A 19,332-nucleotide genomic window follows, 5' to 3' on the forward strand; every position below is an offset into this window, starting at 1 on the left:
GACGCACAACATTGTCCTTATAGCTTGTTTTGCAGGTTTACAACGGATTAAACCGCCAAGTTTAGCTAACAGCCAACAAAGTACGGTATATTTAGTATTTTGCGAAGTCCAAGGCTCTGCTTATTCTGTAATTTGCTAGACAGCTAGACAACTCGGGTTCTGCATTTCTTTGTGTGTGGAGAAGGCTAGTATTTTTCGTCAACATGAGAGGGAGTTCTTCGTATGGGGACAGAGATAGGGACCGTGGTGGACGAGATAGGTAAGTTAACGTTAAAGCATGAAAACAATCCACATAATCCGTTTTTTATTGGTTATAACGTTGAATTACCTTTCATGTATGTATGTGCACAATGTTTTTAGGATACGATTAAAGGGGCAGGAACTAACGCGAAGTATTTCTTCTTCCTACTTTTAGGTCACGGTACGACTTTTTTTTTTTCGACGTAGGCCTATGTCTGTGTTTATAACGGTTTATACTTGTCCAAGTCTCCAACATGTACTTTAAATATGCTTGGGGTTGTTCTATCTTATCTATCGATCGATCTATGATGACATCCAGTTTTCAGCATAAAGTAAACAAACATACCTAAAAAATTACTGCCGTCTCACGCCATCCGCACTTTGAGGAAGCGTAGTCGCGCTATCTGCACGTAAAATCCATTGAGCGTCTACTTCGCTCTGCACGGTAAAGAGTGGGTGAGCCCCTCATGGTGCCTTCAGGTACACCTCCCTCCCTCGGGTAAAACTGGAGCCTGCTCTGCTCCAAGATGAATTCACTGCTCCTGACCTCCTGACCCCTCTCCAGGCCTCGGTTTGGCTCCGGCATGGGCCCCGGCATGGGCGGTCGGGGCGGACCCCCACCCATGAAGTTTGGGAATCCAGGGGAGCGGCTCCGCAAGAAGAAGTGGAACATGGATGAGCTGCAAAAATTTGATAAGAACTTCTACACTGAGCTCCCAGAGGTCCAACGCATGACTCCGGTAAACCACTCTTGCTCTAATTTCCCCCTGCTGCATGTGGCTGTATGTTTTTGAGACACTGTCCAGCATGTATTTTAACCCCCATCTGTCGCTCTCATATCCAGTATGACATAGAGGAGTTTCGCAGAAAGAAGGAGATCACCATCAGAGGCTCTGGCTGTCCAAAGGCCCTTACCAGTTTTCACCAGGCACAGTTTCCTCGTGAGTGAACCAACATAGATTACACCCATTACAAAACCTGCATCGAACATGTAGCTGCTAAAGGACTTGAAAATGTCTCAAAGTGTCTTCATTGCAATTTTGAAGCTACTTACCTGGGGAAACAATACAACTAGTCTAACATTTAGACTAAATCATGGGCGTCCAGGTCGTGCAGTGGTACATTCCCTGGCTAGTACCAACACAAGGGTCACAGGTTCGAGCCCCCGTATCACCTCCGACTTGGTCGGGCATCCGTACAGGCATTAATCGTCCGTGTCTGCTGGTGGGAAGCCGGTTTAAGGGTGTCCTGGTCGCTGCACTATTATTATTATTATTTGTAAAATGGGTTGCAAAAAGACTAGTGGTATATTCACAAGTGGAAAATAATTTATAAGAATGTAAAATCTTCCTGTGTGTATCCCTCCCTCTTTTTTGCCAGAGTATGTGATGGATACGCTGATGCACCAGAACTTCAAGGAGCCTACACCCATCCAGGCTCAGGGCTTCCCCCTTGCCCTGAGCGGCAGAGACATGGTGGGAATTGCTCAGACTGGCTCCGGAAAGACGCTGGCTGTAAGGATAATATGCTAACCATCTAGCACAATTAAACTTTATGGGAAATTAGGTTGTTGCAGCAGCAAAATTAATATAAATACATCAGGGATAAAGACAAATAATTTTGAATATACACATTACACACCCAAATAGAGTATAAAATAAGCAATACAAACTGTAAAAAAACCCAAATATAGCCACAAGTGACCATTAGCAGGGTCCAAACCCAAATGCCTAAGATATTGCAGTTTGCAAAATTTGTCCTCACAGCAAATTGGATTGCTCGCTCTAACATTAAATGTTAAAGTTTGTACATTTTTACTGTCAGCCTCATTTGACTTGACTAAATGGTTGTGTGTTATGATGTAGGCACTGGCAGCGGAATATGTTGTGTGCAGAATTTGGTGGCAGTTTAATCAACTTTGCACAAGTAATTTAAAAGAAAAACCAAGGGTTGATGCAAGGTTGGCCTCATGGTGGCACTATAGAAACACAACCATATGTGGTCTGACCCACCTGACACGTATCACACACATTTATGTGAAGTTTGGTTTCTCTAGCTTTAAGTATAATTCCTCTTTGCACATCTTCACATCACTTTGTAATTGTAAAAGTGCGTGTACTAGCCGTAACCTAGGAAGTCCAAAAACGCAGAAAATTGAACCTGTTCTGAAAACTTTAATGACGGACAAAAGTTTCGGAGTCAGTGTGTAAACGTGAGTGACACGACATGAGGTCGTATTTATTTTTAAATGTGCAACCATTTCGGACGAAAAATACGGACTTGGTGTGCAAAAGCCATAAGTGCACATATGTGCAGGGTTGTGATTTTAATATTGTGTTTCCCTGTTGGCTGCAGTATCTTCTTCCTGCTATTGTGCATATCAACCACCAGCCCTATCTAGAGAGAGGCGATGGACCAATTGTAAGTATAAATGTAACTAATCTTTCCAGTTTGGACAGATGTGTCTTATCCAAATCGCGCCATCTTTGTTTGGGCTTATGTCAGTGGGTAAAACCCATCCCTCCTCCTTTGTCCTCAGTGTCTGGTTCTGGCTCCAACCAGAGAGCTGGCTCAGCAGGTTCAACAGGTGGCATTTGAATATGGCAAGTCCTCCCGCATCAAGAGCACCTGTGTCTATGGTGGAGCACCCAAAGGACCCCAGATTCGAGACCTGGAGAGGGGTGGGTATACGTAGCTGTAGACCAGTGATTCCCAAAGTGTGGGCCGTGGAGGCTCTACAGGCGAGCCGTGAGTGGTCTGCCCATGTTCCCGATTTTCGGGCTCATTTTTAAAGCTAGAGTGAAGATACCATATGAAACTATAAGGCCCAATGCAGTGGTTTTCAAACTTTTTATGCCCAAGGCACACCAAAAGGCAAGCCAAAATCTGAAGGCACACACCTGCATTCATATCCATCCAAAATAGTCTGTAAATGCTTTTTATTTACTATAATTCAAGAATTAATTTGAAACTTTGTAAAATTACTAGCCTACATCAAAGCAGCAACACACCATTTAATCAATCCAATTAATCTGCTAACACCAAAGTGCTGTGGTAGCACAGTGTTGTAAACAGACAATCTCTGAACAAAATATTTTTACTAAAATACTCAAATTTAAAATGATTTTAAGCGACTTTGAGTATCTAGAAAAGCGCTATATAAGTTGAATGTATTATTATTATTATTATTATTATTATTATTATTATTAATAATGTATTATTATTATTTACTTAATGCATTGACTTAGCCACTTGAGTCAGAAAGTCACTGAGCTACTTCCTGGTATGTGTAACAGCTGGCTCATGCTTGTGTGACTAATACCGTATTGCCTGGTGTATGAGTGCACACTGTATTTGCCTTATTCAGACCTCTGAGGGTTCTGTGTGGCCTAAAGATCACATACTAGTTGTCCTAAGCACTGCACATTGCAAACACAAACCAACAAGCCCTTTTTGAGGTTTGTTTCTCCTGTGCATCCAATAATGCATGGAGTTTTATGTACACTTGCATCTCAAGTCTAATGCTGTCTAATGCTTTTTGTGTGAGTCTAGGTGTTGAGATCGCAATCGCCACACCTGGCCGCCTCATTGACTTCCTGGAGGCAGGGAAGACAAACCTGCGCCGCTGCACCTATCTAGTGCTGGATGAAGCCGACCGCATGCTGGACATGGGCTTTGAACCGCAGATTCGCAAGATATTGGATCAGATCAGGGTAGGAGAAAGTTAAAGGCACTTTAAGAAACTGGTTCCAAACTGGAACCACTGTTCCTTCAGAAGTTGTAGTTGTCATAGACTGTGTTGCATAGTTGATTGCGCTATTGCTGACAAAAATGTGTTATTGTAAGTCGCTTTGGATAAAAGCGTCTGCCAAATGACGTAATGTAATGTAATGGTTCAAGTACCATGACTGTTGAATGTAAAATAATAATTTAGACTTACTAATGTAAACCAAGTGCCTGCTCTCTGTATTTCTGTCTGTGTTCTCAGCCTGACAGACAGACCCTGATGTGGAGCGCCACATGGCCTAAAGAGGTTCGGCAGCTTGCTGAGGACTTCCTGAGGGAGTATGTCCAGATTAACGTCGGTGCCCTGGAGCTCAGTGCCAACCACAACATCCTGCAGATAGTTGATGTCTGCATGGAGACTGAGAAGGACAACAAGTAAGGAGCCAATAGGGAGCTATACAAGCTATGGTAGTGAGATTATTAGCTGTCTGTCCTGATGATTTTACTAACTGTAACAGCTCTAACAACATGGGTCAAATAAGTATGGCCTTTTCCTTTCACATAGCCTAAACTCTGAGTTCAGTGTTGCTGTTGTGACATGAGTTGACCATCGTTCTTTGGATAGTCTGTCTACAGAGCAACAACAGCTTATTAGTTGGCATTCAACAAATCAACTGTTTAACAGATCATGTATGGGCATATACATATGTGACAATTCATGAACATGCCTACATATTACACTAGGTGCAGGTGTGTGGAAAGGGGAGCAAACAGAATCTGTTTGTTGAATCTCAAACTAATAAACTGTTAAAACAACATCTACAAAGTGAATCGGTTGAATTGTTGAATGTATAGAGCAGTGGTTCTCAAAGTGGGGTCCGGGGACCCCCAGGGATCTTTGAGGGGGATCCAGGCAGCAAAAAGAGGGCTAACTTATTTTCACTATAATACCATCCCTAAGTAACAGAATGACAGAATGTATGACTGTTTTGGTCACAGGTTTCATACACTTTCTGTAATAAAACATCTAAAAGCAAAAATCTTATCAGATGGGGGACCCTGAGCCAAAATCTTTCAGTTTAGGGGTCCATGACATGAAAAAGTTTGAGAACCACTGAGCCTGTGTTATATTATACACTATGCCAGTCATATACTGGAGTGTGCCTGAATGGAATTTATTTATTTATTTGTGTATTTATTTATTTATTTATTGCTAATAAGCTAAATAAATAATGAATTTTGTTAATAGTAGCCTTTTTTCTCAGTTTCTCTGGTATGAATTAGGCTACCCACAAACATGGACAAACCATAATATTTGAACTGTGTATGCATGTAATATTATTAATACAATAGGTCTACAGTTACTAGCCTACTTAATTACTTACATCTTTTAAAAAAAAAAGGCTTGTGACCTTCCGGGCACAAGCTGGCTTCTCTAACCTTTAGGCCACCACTGCCCCTCTGTAGGCAGACTGCTCAAATAAAATGTGACCTCATTCTGTCTTCTGCTGCCTCAGACTCCTCCAGCTGATGGAGGAGATCATGGCTGAAAAGGAGAACAAGACCATCATCTTTGTGGAGACCAAGAAGCGTTGTGACGAGCTTACCAGGAGGATGAGACGAGACGGGTGAGAGCCCAAGACGTTTAGACATACTGAGACTGTCTGTATAGAGCTTGCTGAGTTGACGGCATTGTTGTCGGCAGCGGGGTTGTCGGCCATGATGGGGGGGCTGCGGGGAATCCTGTGCTGTGTGTCAGGTCCCGCTGCCTTCAATTTCTTTTGGGTTCCGTTTGTGATTTGGAGGGTGAATCGCCATGGTGGGTCAGTGCTGCTGGGTCCGGGAGGGGGATCATTAGCCTAGGTAAACCCAGCCACCACGTGACCTGCTCTCTCAGTTCCCAGTCACTATCTGCATAGTGACTGAGAACAGGTCTGAGAGCAGGTCACGTGGGGGATGGGTTTACCCAGGCTAGGGGATCATGGCCATGGTGGGTCAGTGCTGCTGCTGTGGGTCAGTAGTGCTGCTGGGTCCGGGACTGGTGTGGTGCTTCGCACGGTCGTTCGGGGAGAAATCTCGACCATGGAATGCGTTTTTTCATCGTTCCTGAATCCTGGTTGAGGAGCTGACGAGTGTGTGATGAGAACATGCCAAGCCACATCGATCTATGCTGTAAATCGTGGTTAGTTTGTCCAAACACGGTTGTTTGGCATTGAGATTAAATTTCTTCTGGTCGGGTCCCTTTTCTTCCGTGCGGGTGACCTGACGGAGCCAGATTTTTTAATTAGGGCAGATTAATTGCCCTAAGGCTGATTGCCCTGAGGCTATAGATCAGTGATGATGTCATCAGTGATGTCATACATCATTGTGACATCACTGATGATGTCATCTGACACACACACACACGCACACACACACACACACACACACACGAGAGAGAGACTGAGGGGGAGAGGAGAGGGAGAGAGAGAAGGGGGAGAGACTGAGGGAGAGAGAGGGAGACATTTTAACGCACGCCAATAGGGCAGGCGAGGCCATGCAGCAGCCAAGCTGCGGGCGAGCCTACGCAGCGGCTGAGCTGCATATGCCAGGGCCAGCTCGGTGAGCTGCAGGGCGGGCAAGCCTAGGAATCGAGCGTGCGTAGTGCGTGAGATGCCTAGTGACATGAAAAGATGCAAATAGATTCAACAGTTATTTTGTTATTACTTATTACATGTTAAATTCCTGAGAAGGCCTATTTCACCGCTGTGAATATGATTTATTAAAACTAGGCCACTTGTGTGGTAGAAATATGCAATTATTATTTTTTAATTGAGTCCTTTGACCCAGAATGCATTGCGCACGTCACTGAAACTCGACACTCAAAGTTGTGTGCAATACATCTCTTTGCTTCGGCATATGTTCATTTACAAAACGTTTTCTTCATCGAGTCTGGATAAATCTCACCCGTTTTCAAAGGACAAACCAGCGCGTGTCTGCCATCCTGATAACTTCTTTGTGGTTTTGTATTCTAGGTGGCCAGCCATGTGTATCCATGGAGACAAGAGCCAGCCGGAAAGAGACTGGGTACTCACGGGTGAGTGATTATAGTTCAATTATAGTTGAATATTCTGCCATTCACAGTAGTAACATCATTTTTTGCTTGCTGCGATTCATCATGTCTTATTGTCTGAATCATTGTTCATCTTGCATAGTGGAAGGCCTGGGAACAGTGCATCTCGCCAAAGAATATTCACATTACAATATTTAATTATTCACACAATCATAGCTAATATCTAAAGAATTCTGTGATCTTAGAAAACTTACCAGAGGTTTTCGGAATTAGTCTTTATTTTTGATGCAATTTGTTTCTGTTATTCCTTCTAATATTTTGTTCTATTCCACAGAATTCCGGAGTGGCAAAGCTCCCATCCTAATTGCCACCGATGTGGCGTCTCGTGGTCTGGGTATGTCTCCTCACATGCATACGGATAAGGATACGGATAAGGACACAACAATCTCTCACATCATTTTCTCATCTCTCCTTCTTTCTGCATTTTACTCTGGATACTTTTTACTGTTAATAATACTTTTATTGTATTATACCCGATGGACTAGCACAGTCAAATTTACATATTCAAATATAAATGCAGCTACCCATTTGGAACTTTTCTCTGTAGTCTGAATTAAGATTGCAATATTGGCTCGACAAATAGGTAAGTATATTACAGGACACGAAAATTGACTGAGTTGCGAGAGTAACCATGCATTACTTGACTAATTGATACTGACTCACAGGCCCAAAAATATAAATAAATAAAATAAAACCGGTAACAGGTAGTAGTAATAATAGTTTACCAAAATGTGTAGTAGTCATAATCGTCAGGTCATAACTGACACAAAACTGAACAATTCACATATATAATGTTTTCAGCACTTCAATTTCTTGCACAACATTAGGGTAATATGGTGTTCTGCTGCCCATTTTCTGGTTGAAATTATGACAATGTGATAATTTTTACATAGGATATTGCGGCAAGGATTTTCCATAATGTACAGCTGGTAAAACGTGTTATTGCTCTTAATTGTTGGAAGTCTAAAAACACTAACCAAAAAATACCAAGTTGGATTTGGTGATGTACCTGGAAATGAATTCAGCACATTGCACATTAGGACTCCCTAACTCTATATAATCATCAGTTTAACAAAGTGTGGCATCTGAGATGGAGGCTGTCAGGCCTTCTGGTCCACTGTGGGTTACAGTCTGTTTCTTGTTACTGCAGTTAAATGCTTCCTACAACAGGGGCTCTTTGGCACTCTGCCTGAATGGATGCTCCTGCCAACCCTTTCTCATGTCTCCTTTTACGGTGTCAATACAACTTAAATGATGATGCTGTTCATATTATACATTCCTCCATATATGAATAACAAATAATTGTTCATATTTTCCTGCAAAAGGTACACCATGTTATATTTTGCAGATGATAGTTGAGTGAGGTATCCCAGGTCCACCGAGAAATCGGCCAGGCTGTCGGCTAGTTTCACCTCTAATCTGTTAGCAGGATAACTCTGCAAGTGAGAAGGGGGCAGAAGTGAAGTAACTTTGACTTGCCAAGCTTCCTATGACCGTATCCTTGTTCTTTTTCCCCTCTTCTCCTCTCAGGGTTTGGCAGCAGTAACAGGCAGTCTGTGCTGCTGTCACTACCGGGGGCTTCTACCCCCTCAGTCACATAAAAGTAGACGCTTGGCAAGTTTTAGAGGGATAAGGCCCCTCCTATTCTCCTTGGGTACCTAAGTCCCTCCCCCGCCCGCCCGCCCGCCCGTCCAATAGTATCAGAGTTTGTAAATCCAGCGAGCTCTCCTTGGGACCAGCCTGAGGTGCCTGTTTGTCTGCCCACCGTCTGAAAAGCAGACAGACAGGGGGGAGAGAGAGAGAGTTAGCTGGGCTCGTCTGGATCCAGTCCTGGCCAGGGTCTGAGGAGGGTCCTGCAATGCGGCGAGAGCAACAGAACCAGAACCAGTGTGTCTCTCTCGAGGTTAAAAGGTTCTGTTCCCGTCTGACGTTGCCGGTGTGCGCAAAAGTGGAGGGGGGGAATCCCGTCTCCCGTCTCCCTCCCCCCTCAGCCCCTCCATATGAACCAGGACTGGTCAAGGCGTGACTGGCTACCTTTGTAAAAACAACGTGAAGGGGGTAAGTACCTCGCCACCCCTTTCTCTTATCTCCACCATGAGCTCATCACATATTCAGGTACTTCCATCTTGCTCATATTAAAGTCACAGTGCAGCACAGCTTTGTCCCTGCTAAATAGAGGAACAGTTTTCGTCCTCCATCAGGTGCTCATTATTGTTAGGGTGCATTCATTCTGTTATTTAGTATATTGTGATTGATAAAATGGCTTCCCTCTGCTATGGAGGGGAAAAGGGAGACATTGATCGGACTCAGCAGTGCTGTCAGAGCCCCATGTCTTCTGTAATGAGAAACAGACTCTTATGTTCTTTCGTTTCAACCCATTAAAAAGTTATACCTTTTGTCCATACTTAGGTGTGATGTTTATGAAACCTGAACATGTTTAGTGAGTTAGTTTCCTTATCAAGTGAGCATGAAACCCGAAAGGCTCATTGGGTCTGACGGTTGTGTTGGACTTTGACAATTTCTTGTGGTCTTAAAGGAAGTGAAATTTAGAAGCAAATATAAAATGTAATTTTATTTTATTCCTCATTATATGTGTGGAGTTTTGGGGGGTTTTGTGTTGATCAGGTAAGTGTTTTCATGCGCATGTTCCTGATTTATTATCCGACCAAAATATGTTATAAACCCATTTGAATTCTTTATAGTAACCAGTAAAATAGTAACCAATAAAAAATAATGGTAATAGTATATCAATTGAGAAATTTCTCTCAACCCGCCAGCTCAAGTGAACAAAAATTAGCATTCTTCTTTTTCATAGCTTTTTCCTGCTTTGAAAGCATCATCTTTCTCCTTTCTCCCATGCTATAACACCCATGGCTCTTTACCCGAAAGACGTGGAAGATGTCAAGTTTGTAATCAACTATGACTATCCCAACTCTTCCGAGGATTACGTCCACCGTATCGGACGCACAGCCCGCAGCACCAACAAGGGCACCGCCTACACCTTCTTCACCCCGGGGAACCTGCGGCAGGCCCGGGACCTCGTCCGTGTGTTGGAGGAGGCCCATCAGGCCATCAACCCTAAACTGCTTCAGTTTGTCGGCTCAGGCCGCGGGGGAGGAGGAGGTAAGGAGGACTCTTAGAGGGCTTTCACTTTTAAACACAGCAGTCAAGCAGAATGGAATAGATGGGAACATTTTGGAACTGGGTCTATACATGTGAAGAAGATGAAAGGTAGAACATCAGTATAGCTTGAAAAGGATATTGTACAGTTCTCTGATGCAGCATGCTTTTCTGCTTGTTACAGGTGGCAGGATGCGTTACCGTGGCAGCAGCTCCAGCAACCCTAACATGATGTTCCAGGACGAGTGCGATCGGCGGACGGCGCACAAAGACGGCCATGGTGGCTTCAACCGTGACAGCCGCAACAGCCGGGACGGAGACCGCTCCTCTTCCTCCTACAGGGACCGCAGCCGGGACGGCAGGAGCAGCTTCAGCGCCGGTTCAGACCAGTACCAGGGCCACGGCGGGACTGGGGGCTATGCCTCCAGGAGCGGAGGCCAGGCCAGTGGCAGCGGAGGTCAGGATCAGTCCAATCAGACGCAGGGTCAGTTTGGCCCGCCGCCGCCTCCTCCACCCGGAGGAGGCGGGGGGCCCCGGCCTCCACCCGGAGGAGGCGGGGGGCCCCGGCCTCTGATGGCTCAGCCGTTTACCCCACTGCAGTCCCCGCTCATGGGCTTTATAGGGCAACCGACGTACCCTTTTCCTCCTCCACCCCCTCCATCTTCTGGCCCACCACCACCGCGCAAGTAGAATTAGCATCAAGATATGACTAATACTTGGTGTTTTTAAAGCCCATGGAAACCCAAATCGACAATAACATTTGAACGGTCATTTGGGGTTTTATGCACATAATAGTAAGCATCAACAAGTATTAGCAATTAGTTTCAATCCAAATTTGAAATATTGTCATGTAAGTCTTTGTGAGCTTTTTGTAAGCTGTTTTACTGGGTTTGCATTGGGCATGGTTATGCTCAAGACTTATTGCACAATAAGCTCCACAAACTATTCAGCCTGAAGTGCCTCTATCCTGCAAATTCAAAAAATGTCTCAGAATGTATCAAGTTGAGCACTACTGGGGGGGGGGGGCACTTCAGCAGGCACGCCCCCACAATTTCAGAGCAGAGAGTACTGCTTATTTATTTTTTTCGTGATTTTGAAACATTTTTTTATATATATATACATTTTTAATTGTTCAAATTTGGCTGGGTGACTAATACATTTTTCTTAGCTGGGTGGTTAATAACAAATTCTTCTGTGGAGTGACAAACTCAAAACACATTTATTTTTGGTTTCCAGGGGCTTTAAAGTGGTTTTTTTTACTCTCCAACTCAAAAAGGTAGGAGTTGAAAAGGCAGATTGTTGAAGAGGTAAGGGCTTTTGTTTATGTTATATTCTTTTCACATGACACAGATATGTGGAATTATTTGCTCTTCATATCTGTCTATAGAAGAGGGAAAAGAAACCCAAAAATGTTTGGCTTTGTTTCAACATTACTTAACCAATCAATACTTTTTGGGGGTAGAATTTAAATGGTATTTTGATCTTCTTAATGTTTGACTATGTAATAAGTTTACTGTTGCACTAGGCACTAGGTTTTGATATTTTTTTCAGTCATGCATGCCATTTCCCCCCAGTCTTGTAGCAAGTCAAATCAGTGTCAATCAATCAAGTGCTTCATTTAGTCCTGTCTGTTTATACCATCATTTATACCAACATATCCTCCAACTCATACGACCAATGTCGTGTCACTGCAATACGACGCTAGACTAGCGTCTCAGTGGCAGAGAAAAAGTACTGCAACATATCCAACTCATACGACCAATGATGTATCACTAATACGACCATACCACGTCTGCTAGACTAGCGCCCCTCAGTGGCAAAGAAAAAGTACTATGCGACTTCCGCTCAAAAGCAAATTGAAAAAGCAACTTGTCTTCCAAAAAACTTTGGGATTAGGGTGTGGGTTAGGGTACAGACAGCAACGAACTGGTAGCCGAGTGGTTATGACAGGCGGCGGCCCCAGGTTCAAATTCAAATCCCGTATGACTCGAGGTTATATTTTCACCAAACTCTGAGACTGGGCTGTTATTCACACGACTGCTAGAGGACGCTTAACGTTGAAACGTGATTTCAGGTCATATTCAGCTGCTTGCACAAACGACGTGTTGGGTCGTATCCAGTTGGTCAGGCTGGTTTATACCTGTAACCATTTAACTCTGCTATCTTTTTTAATAAGCAAATATATGGGTCAAACTAATAATTGTTCATATATGGATATTGAGGAAATTGGCATTTGTTGCTTATGTTTCATCTGTAATTTTCTTATGTTCTTTTTACAATGCTTGATTTCTTATTAAACAGAATTTGAATGAAAACTGTATTCTCTACTTTGCAAGAACAGAAGTCATGCCAAATCCCCACAAAAAGAATAACTTTATTTCCCTTAAATACATATTTGCAGTTCAATCTCTTTCCAGCAATATTTGTTTGCTCTTTGCATATTTTTTTGGCAAATATACATACACATAATTGCATGAACCTTATTTACAAAGTCGGAGCAGAAATTGGAAAATACATTGGTATGGGGGAGCTGCATACACCCTCACAAATCAGGTGGGGAAAAAATAAACTTGATATACATTCTCAATTGCTAACGCAGTTTGTGCTATGATCTGTTATGTATTTATTTTCTAAATAAGGAGCCAGTTTAGTTTATTAATACACTTTGGGTCCAGTTACAGTACAACATCGGTTATAGGTTTTAGTTACACTTCCCTAACCTTTGTTTTTCTGAAGTCAACTTCAGTTTGTCTCTGGTTTTTATTTTATTTTCACCAGTCCTAGTTAAATTGACTCAATACATGTATTTGGGAAATGTATGAAGGCTAAAGTCTGCATGTAAATGTAAAGAGTTGATTTATAGCCCATAGTACCCCTATTACTATGGTTAATAGTTTTTTAATTACTTTTACAGAGATGACCAACATACAGTGTAAAGTTCTCATTGAAGTAAAGAAAGACCTATGAGAAACAACACTGGAATGATGCAACCTCATTTCTCCACGATAACTGGAACTGCTGGCTACCATTCCCTTTTAGTAGGGTTTTAATGAGCTGAAGTTATTTCTTTTAAGTCAAACACAGAGGTTCCCAAGAACAGGCATTTGTGTCTCTCTAAGCTTTCTTAAGGGTGAACCTGTCTTTGACCTTGTGTGGCCCTAAATGACGAAGCTTAAGCAAACTAAAGCGAGACATAAAGTGGGAAGGTTACAAGACATGAGCCACAAGTCTGTTTAAGGAGAAAGACCCAAGAGGTGTTGCGGTTTGTGATTGTCAACATCCTGCTGGTTGGATTGCTCATGGTGAGGGAATGGAGCTGGAGCAGGCAGCTCAGGTGGCAGTCAATGCCCATTCTCTGTGATGTTATGCCAGTACTTTCCGCTCATGATGCTCTCTCAAGTGAGAACGAGTAGGAGACAGAGATGTCAGGAAAATATGTCAGATGTCAAGGGTTGCAGGGAGTATTGCTATTGAGCCACCTTCTGACTTTCCACAGACTATTTTGAAGCGTTGGGCTACTATGCAGCAAGGGGAGACAAAATGTCCTTCCAGGGCTGTGTTGCTATATACAGTAGCTATGTCCTGGGTCTGCTGTACTAACAGTCTGAGGAGTCTGAACAACATCTGAACTGCTGGTGGTACCACCAGATCTCAAGGAGGGGATCATAAATCTAGGCCATAGTAAACCTTTGGCAGGGCATTTAGGAGCCAAGAACCATTGACAGGATTCCCAGCATGTTTAGGCTGGTTAGCACGCTGGTTACCTCAGAGCTTGTACAAAGTGTCAACCTTCCCTGAAGCTTTTCCCCTTAGGAACATAACTGACAAGCCAATAGCTTGTACACGTTTAAAGTCTGTCTCTAAATTGGGTATTCCTCCAGAAATCTTAACAAAGGCAGAAATTTCTGGTCCAACACGCTCGGGCATGTGCATACAGGTATATATGTATATATAGGTTACAGGGATCAACCCATACCATCCACACATTGATGGTCTAGTTCGGACCGGTCTGAGAGAAACCCTGGGGAAGAAGCTGGCTAGTGTCCCTTCTTTTATGCCACAGATGAAAGAGAATGAACCAGGCAGTTAAGCTTGTGTGCAGGAACATGGAGAAGGTCCAATAGCCAACAAACCTGGCTTAACCAGTCAGCCAGGGTATCATCCTTCAAAGTTTTTCCTACTCCTTCCCACAATGGAGCCATTGGCCAAATGGCAGGACCCTATATTATCCCAAAGAAGCTGGGGCCCACCACCTATGATGCAGATGCCAGAAAAGAGAACCCCCAAATAAGGATTCCACATGCTGAAAGCCTGGAGGACCCAGGCAATTCCACCCAGTGGAGTAGACTCCTCAGGCTCAAGGTCTGCCACTCTTGACTTCCCTCACCTCTCCAAAGCCCAGAAGGAAGAGCAAGAGCTACAGTATAGAGTCCTCACTCCCCCAGACTTGTTTGAGGAGAAGCCGGGAAGCACCGGACATCCCCTGGAAGAATATTATTCCAGTCAGAGAACGGTACCTGCATTTTAATAGAATTGAACCATCCAGTGGTGAATGGAGCAGCCCTGTGGTTCTTGTGGTTGGGAAAGATGGCAGAATTCCATTCTGTATTGACTCCCACATGGTAAATACTCAGTCATTTTGATGCAGCCAAGCCTCTCTCAGCCTTGATAATTCATATTCACAGCAGCTTACTTTGATGAAGCTTTACACAGGAGTTTCCAATACACTCAAACCATGACTTTGTGTGTCTCATTTTTGTTTGCTTGGATTAAGAGAGCTGTGCTTAAAATGATCACTGAATCGATCCAGTAGTAGGAGGATGTTCGCAACTCAAATCAGACTGCAGAATTGAAGTAAAAAAAAACAAGACCGCAAGACAATTCCTATAAGTGTATAAATTCAGTAACCTTTTCTTTTGGTACTGAATCCATGTTACCTGCTATTAAAATGGTCCTTCATGATTTTTTTGGGACCTAAGATGTGATTAACAACTTTACAGTATGAACACGGATTGTAAGATTGGCCCATTTTCCCAATTTGTTTCACAACATGATCTTTTCTATTAGGGAGGCGAAGTTATAAAAACAGAAACAAAATTAATCAAACTAGATATTTGTATAAAGATGTACAAAGCAAAAGAAAAAAGTTTCAGCTCAGGCACATTATGGCAGAATCGAACTGGATGTCAGCAACTCAGGACTAATCTCTCTTTGGGTCCATCAACAGTTGAAAGAAGGTAGCAAAAGATAAAGGACAATAAGGGAATGGTTTCATGTGCAAAATTAAAACAAAAGAAGTGCATACAAGTTCAGGTTGTTGGGGAAAAGAAATCCAAATTAAAATCCTGAAACATGATGTAGAAAGAAAAGTGTTCTAATCTTTCGATAAAAATGATGTAAAGTGCAGAAATAAAAAGCAAAATTTCAACATTTTTAAAGGGGCGGAGTGGCACATATCCAGTGCCCTTCCTTCATTGTCACAGCGTAGACACTTATTCCCTAACTCAAGAGTCACGAAACAAATGGAATTTTGACTAAACATTACACAAATAATAAAATCAAGACAATACTTGAAAACACTACAAAGTCCATAAAGCTGGTCAGGCCCCTGGAAACCATAATTAAGTCCCTCTGCTCCATTCCACAGTGCTGTTTACCATGCAGCTTTTCTTACCAAGTCATGTTAGATGCATTCATAAATCCTACAGTAATCTGAGGCTCCATTGGAACACAGGGAAGAATATCAGATGGCAGATACGATGATCGGGGTGCAAAGTCTCAAAAAGTTAGTTTCAATTTCCCTTATCAACACTGCCTTGGATGTACATATTATGCACATATTATTTTCAAGTATGTGATGGAGTGGATGGTGTTATGCTAGTATGTTTAGCATGATATAATTTGACTACCTTGAATGCACTGCTGCACCTCCTCCTTGGCCACAGTGCACTCTGAACATGATTCAGGGTTAGCACTGAATATACGGATGGAAATTCTTGTCGCGCTCTAAAGGACATTCTGGTGCGTGGAGTCCCAGGTTAAGAAAGAACCTGATATTTCATTTGGATGCTTTAGATCAAAGGGTTGGCCATTCAATGCAGAAATTATGTCAGACTGGAACACCAGCTAACAATTGTGCAACAGTATGTAAATCCATCAGAGAAATGCACACATTCAGCTTAAAAAAAGGCTGGATGCTTTCTCATAAGTCAATGCATTGATTCAATGTCATAACACAGCAATGTGTTGGTTTGATTGTATTAGAGTTGTATGAAGAAAACAAATAAAGTGAGTACAAAACATAGGAACATGATGAGATGATCGAACAAGGACAAGAAGGGTATATATGAACGTATGAAGGAAGGCACATGGTAGAAGCTGCTTCCCAAAACCGGTCTCACATCAGTTTGTGTAAACAAACCCAACTTTCAAACCGTTAGAATGTAAAAAGGCCATCTTGCCTTGACCAGTAATTAGGGGCAACTTCAACCTAAATCTAAAGGAAGCAGCAGATCAGATGACAGGATGTTGGTCCTTCTCATTAAAGATTCCCCCAAGTGTTTGGAGGGGGGAATTGGTCGACATCACCAGATTCATCATACGATTTGTCCCCCAGATTGAATGTTAACTTGTATCGCAACCGCACCGGCTCCTGAAAAGACAAGAAACCCATGTTAATCCAAGGTTTACATCACCAGCAGTTAACAAATCTCGGTGAAAACACAACCTGTATGCTCAAACAGCAGTTAGTTTATAGGAAAAAAAAGACAATCAGATACAAGTGCCAGTGTGACCATCTTCACTATATTCACGGTTTCTGTTTTTTTTTTCAAATCTGAAAATATGGGCTGAATTGAATTACCGGTACATCAAATTTACAACCATCTAAAGAACCAAACCTCTTTATCTTTAAAAGGCCAAAGATTAGGATCACTACTTGGTACCAGACATCTCCATGGCAACAAGAAACAGGTGCTCTCCAGAATGGGTATTTCAAATACCCTCTTTGAGTTGAATACATTTGCCTTGTTTGTTTGTCTTGGTTGTTTGATGCCTATATACTTGATTGTGTACACACCTACCTGGTTAACTCCACCTGTGTCAATTATTCAACCACAACTCTGATTGGCTGTAGTAGCCACCAGCCACAGCATTTTTGTGAATGAGATTCACTTTGTCCTTGATGCCCTGATGAAGACAATGTGTCGAAACGCGTAGGCGTGAAGCCACTTAATTAAAGGCTTTTTAAAGATTCTGCAAACAGTGTGCCTTGGTAGTTTTTTGGTTCTGACTCTTCACCAAGTTGAATTTACTATTAAGTCAACCATCTTTGTTTCTACTTATTTCCCTTGGATCCAATGGGCACCTGTTTTTAACACCTGCAGTCGTGAAGCAGCACTCCTTAGCCAATTTATTGGCATTTCTCCTCTCTACATTTGCCTTTTACTTGGAAACTTGCACATATCAAAGAACCATCCTGACGTGAGCCCAACGCTGGCAGACAGGAGAAGGTGGGAGGTACCTTGTGAGGGTTGGCCAACAGCAGGATCTGTGTGATGGCAGCTGGAGGCAGGATGGGGTTGAAGGCTGGGAGCTCAGTGCCAGATGGAGGCTGCAGCTTCACTTTCATCACCTAAACACACATGAAAAACTAAATCAGCAAGTGATGAGCAAATCATTGAGTAGTCAACAGATACACATTCAGATTGACTGAGCCTTTCTTTGTGTATTCGTAAATGTTTACATTTTAGACTTTTATTTGACCCTCTTATTCAGATTGCCTTATAATAAGTGAGTAGATAATAGGGGCTCAGTGTCTCGCTCAAATCCACTTATCCAGGTCACATGGCTGTTTTAGGATTAGACCAGAGACTTTCTGGTTTTGGGATGGCGTCCCTAACTAGCCTAACTTGTCATCAGTATGAGCAGTAGATAATCAGCCACAGCCTACCTTGGGCACAGCAGACTGGAAGCGGATGTTGGTGACAGGAACAGGAGCCGAGGACAGCATGGAGAGGATCACTACCAACACGTCAGGCCGGGACGGGGGACAGTCCCGGGCAAAGTGGAACAAAACCCGCAGGCTGTGCTTGTCGAACACAGTGACTGGTAATAAGCTGCCTGAAATGCACATGTGCAGAGAGAAAGAGAAAACAAGAGGATGTGATCTAGGCAGGGCAGGGGTTTTCAAAGTGGGAGGGGGGCCTCCCCAGGGGGGCTCCGAACAGCTTCAGGGGAGGCTCATTGAATGGAAGTAAAAAATATATTACATTATTTATCAAAAGGAGATCACATAGAATAGCCTAAATGTGTGTGATTTGGTTAAAGAGATCATTCATAGATACGGCAGTTTTGGCCAATTTTACAGTTTTTCCCACTTTCAGAAACTAATAAATGCCTTCAGACAGACCTTTTTTATGTATTTGGTGTAGCCTGAAGTATGTCAAACAGTAATATGTCTGAAGAAGAGCGTAAGCTCGAAACGTAACACAAGGAATAAATACAAAAGCAAACGGGGGCTACAGTGTGCGGCCTTTCTTTGTTTATTTCAAAACAGCAATATCAGGCCATCTTGGCTCAATTGTCGAGTGTCTCTAATCATGATCCCACAGGCATTCAGGAATTGAGCAAAACTAAGCAAGTAAACTCGGGTGCCTTTTTCCATGCTTTGTCAGAGGGGAGGCCCACAGTCTCAGACTTTGAAAAACCCTGATCTAGAGGGGAGGCCCACAGTGCCAGACTTTGAAAAGCCCTGATCTACAGTGCCAGACTTTGAAAAGCCCTGATCTAGAGGAATCTAGAGGAAGGTTGAATACAGTCAAAATCAAGTTGGGAAGCTGCCAGCTGGAGTTAAGAAACTTTGCTCTACTGGTGGGTCATGAAACTCTATTATATGCTGTGGTAACAAGCGCTTTGCATGTCTGTTCCAATAATCCTCTTCAAATCAGGGCTGAATGATTTAAAAAAATATCGAATTGATTATTTTGACTGATTTGTTATTTTTACGATTTGTGATATTAGAGGGAATGATCATTTTCACATCATTATTCTCATTATGGTGTGATTTTTGTGGGGATCTGTACCAAACAAAGATGTTTTCTTAAGTGTCTAGAATATGATGTGTAGGCCAGGAC

General features: G+C 42.8%; 2 protein-coding genes across 2 annotated transcripts in view; one reads left to right on the forward strand and one right to left on the reverse strand.

The window, feature by feature from the left end:
• LOC310794094 (putative ATP-dependent RNA helicase DDX17) lies at positions 1–14,454 on the forward strand. The gene is made up of 13 exons (XM_083655985.1): positions 1–259; positions 806–980; positions 1,085–1,181; positions 1,621–1,754; positions 2,596–2,661; positions 2,780–2,921; positions 3,793–3,953; positions 4,229–4,401; positions 5,484–5,594; positions 6,981–7,042; positions 7,353–7,412; positions 9,968–10,201; positions 10,383–14,454. Exons 1-13 carry the CDS (start codon positions 204–206, stop codon positions 10,886–10,888), a joined length of 1,977 nt encoding a protein of 658 aa, XP_083512111.1. The 5' UTR covers positions 1–203; the 3' UTR covers positions 10,889–14,454.
• Positions 14,452–19,332, reverse strand: part of LOC310794095 (ADP-ribosylation factor-binding protein GGA1-like) — a gene marked incomplete at its 5' end in the record, with an annotated part of 18,018 nt that continues 13,137 nt past the window's right edge. The window contains 3 exons of the mRNA XM_083655986.1: positions 14,452–16,850; positions 17,721–17,831; positions 18,150–18,319. Coding sequence (XP_083512112.1) covers positions 16,740–16,850; positions 17,721–17,831; positions 18,150–18,319 — 392 coding nt within the window. The 3' untranslated portion in view covers positions 14,452–16,739. The remainder of the gene's footprint in view (positions 16,851–17,720; positions 17,832–18,149; positions 18,320–19,332) is intronic.

The sequence above is a fragment of the Poromitra crassiceps genome, assembly GCF_964638095.1.
Source record: "Poromitra crassiceps genome assembly, chromosome: 19".
In the NCBI taxonomy this organism is placed as follows: domain Eukaryota; kingdom Metazoa; phylum Chordata; class Actinopteri; order Beryciformes; family Melamphaidae; genus Poromitra; species Poromitra crassiceps.

Bases quoted from the DNA above. Each gene is read 5' to 3' on its own strand.
- LOC310794094 (XM_083655985.1), top strand. From the start codon at position 204: ATGAGAGGGAGTTCTTCGTATGGGGACAGAGATAGGGACCGTGGTGGA. The intron at 1,755-2,595 runs GTAAGGATAATA...TGTTGGCTGCAG, and splicing joins GCTCCGGAAAGACGCTGGCT to TATCTTCTTCCTGCTATTGT. The intron at 2,922-3,792 runs GTGGGTATACGT...GTGTGAGTCTAG, and splicing joins GATTCGAGACCTGGAGAGGG to GTGTTGAGATCGCAATCGCC.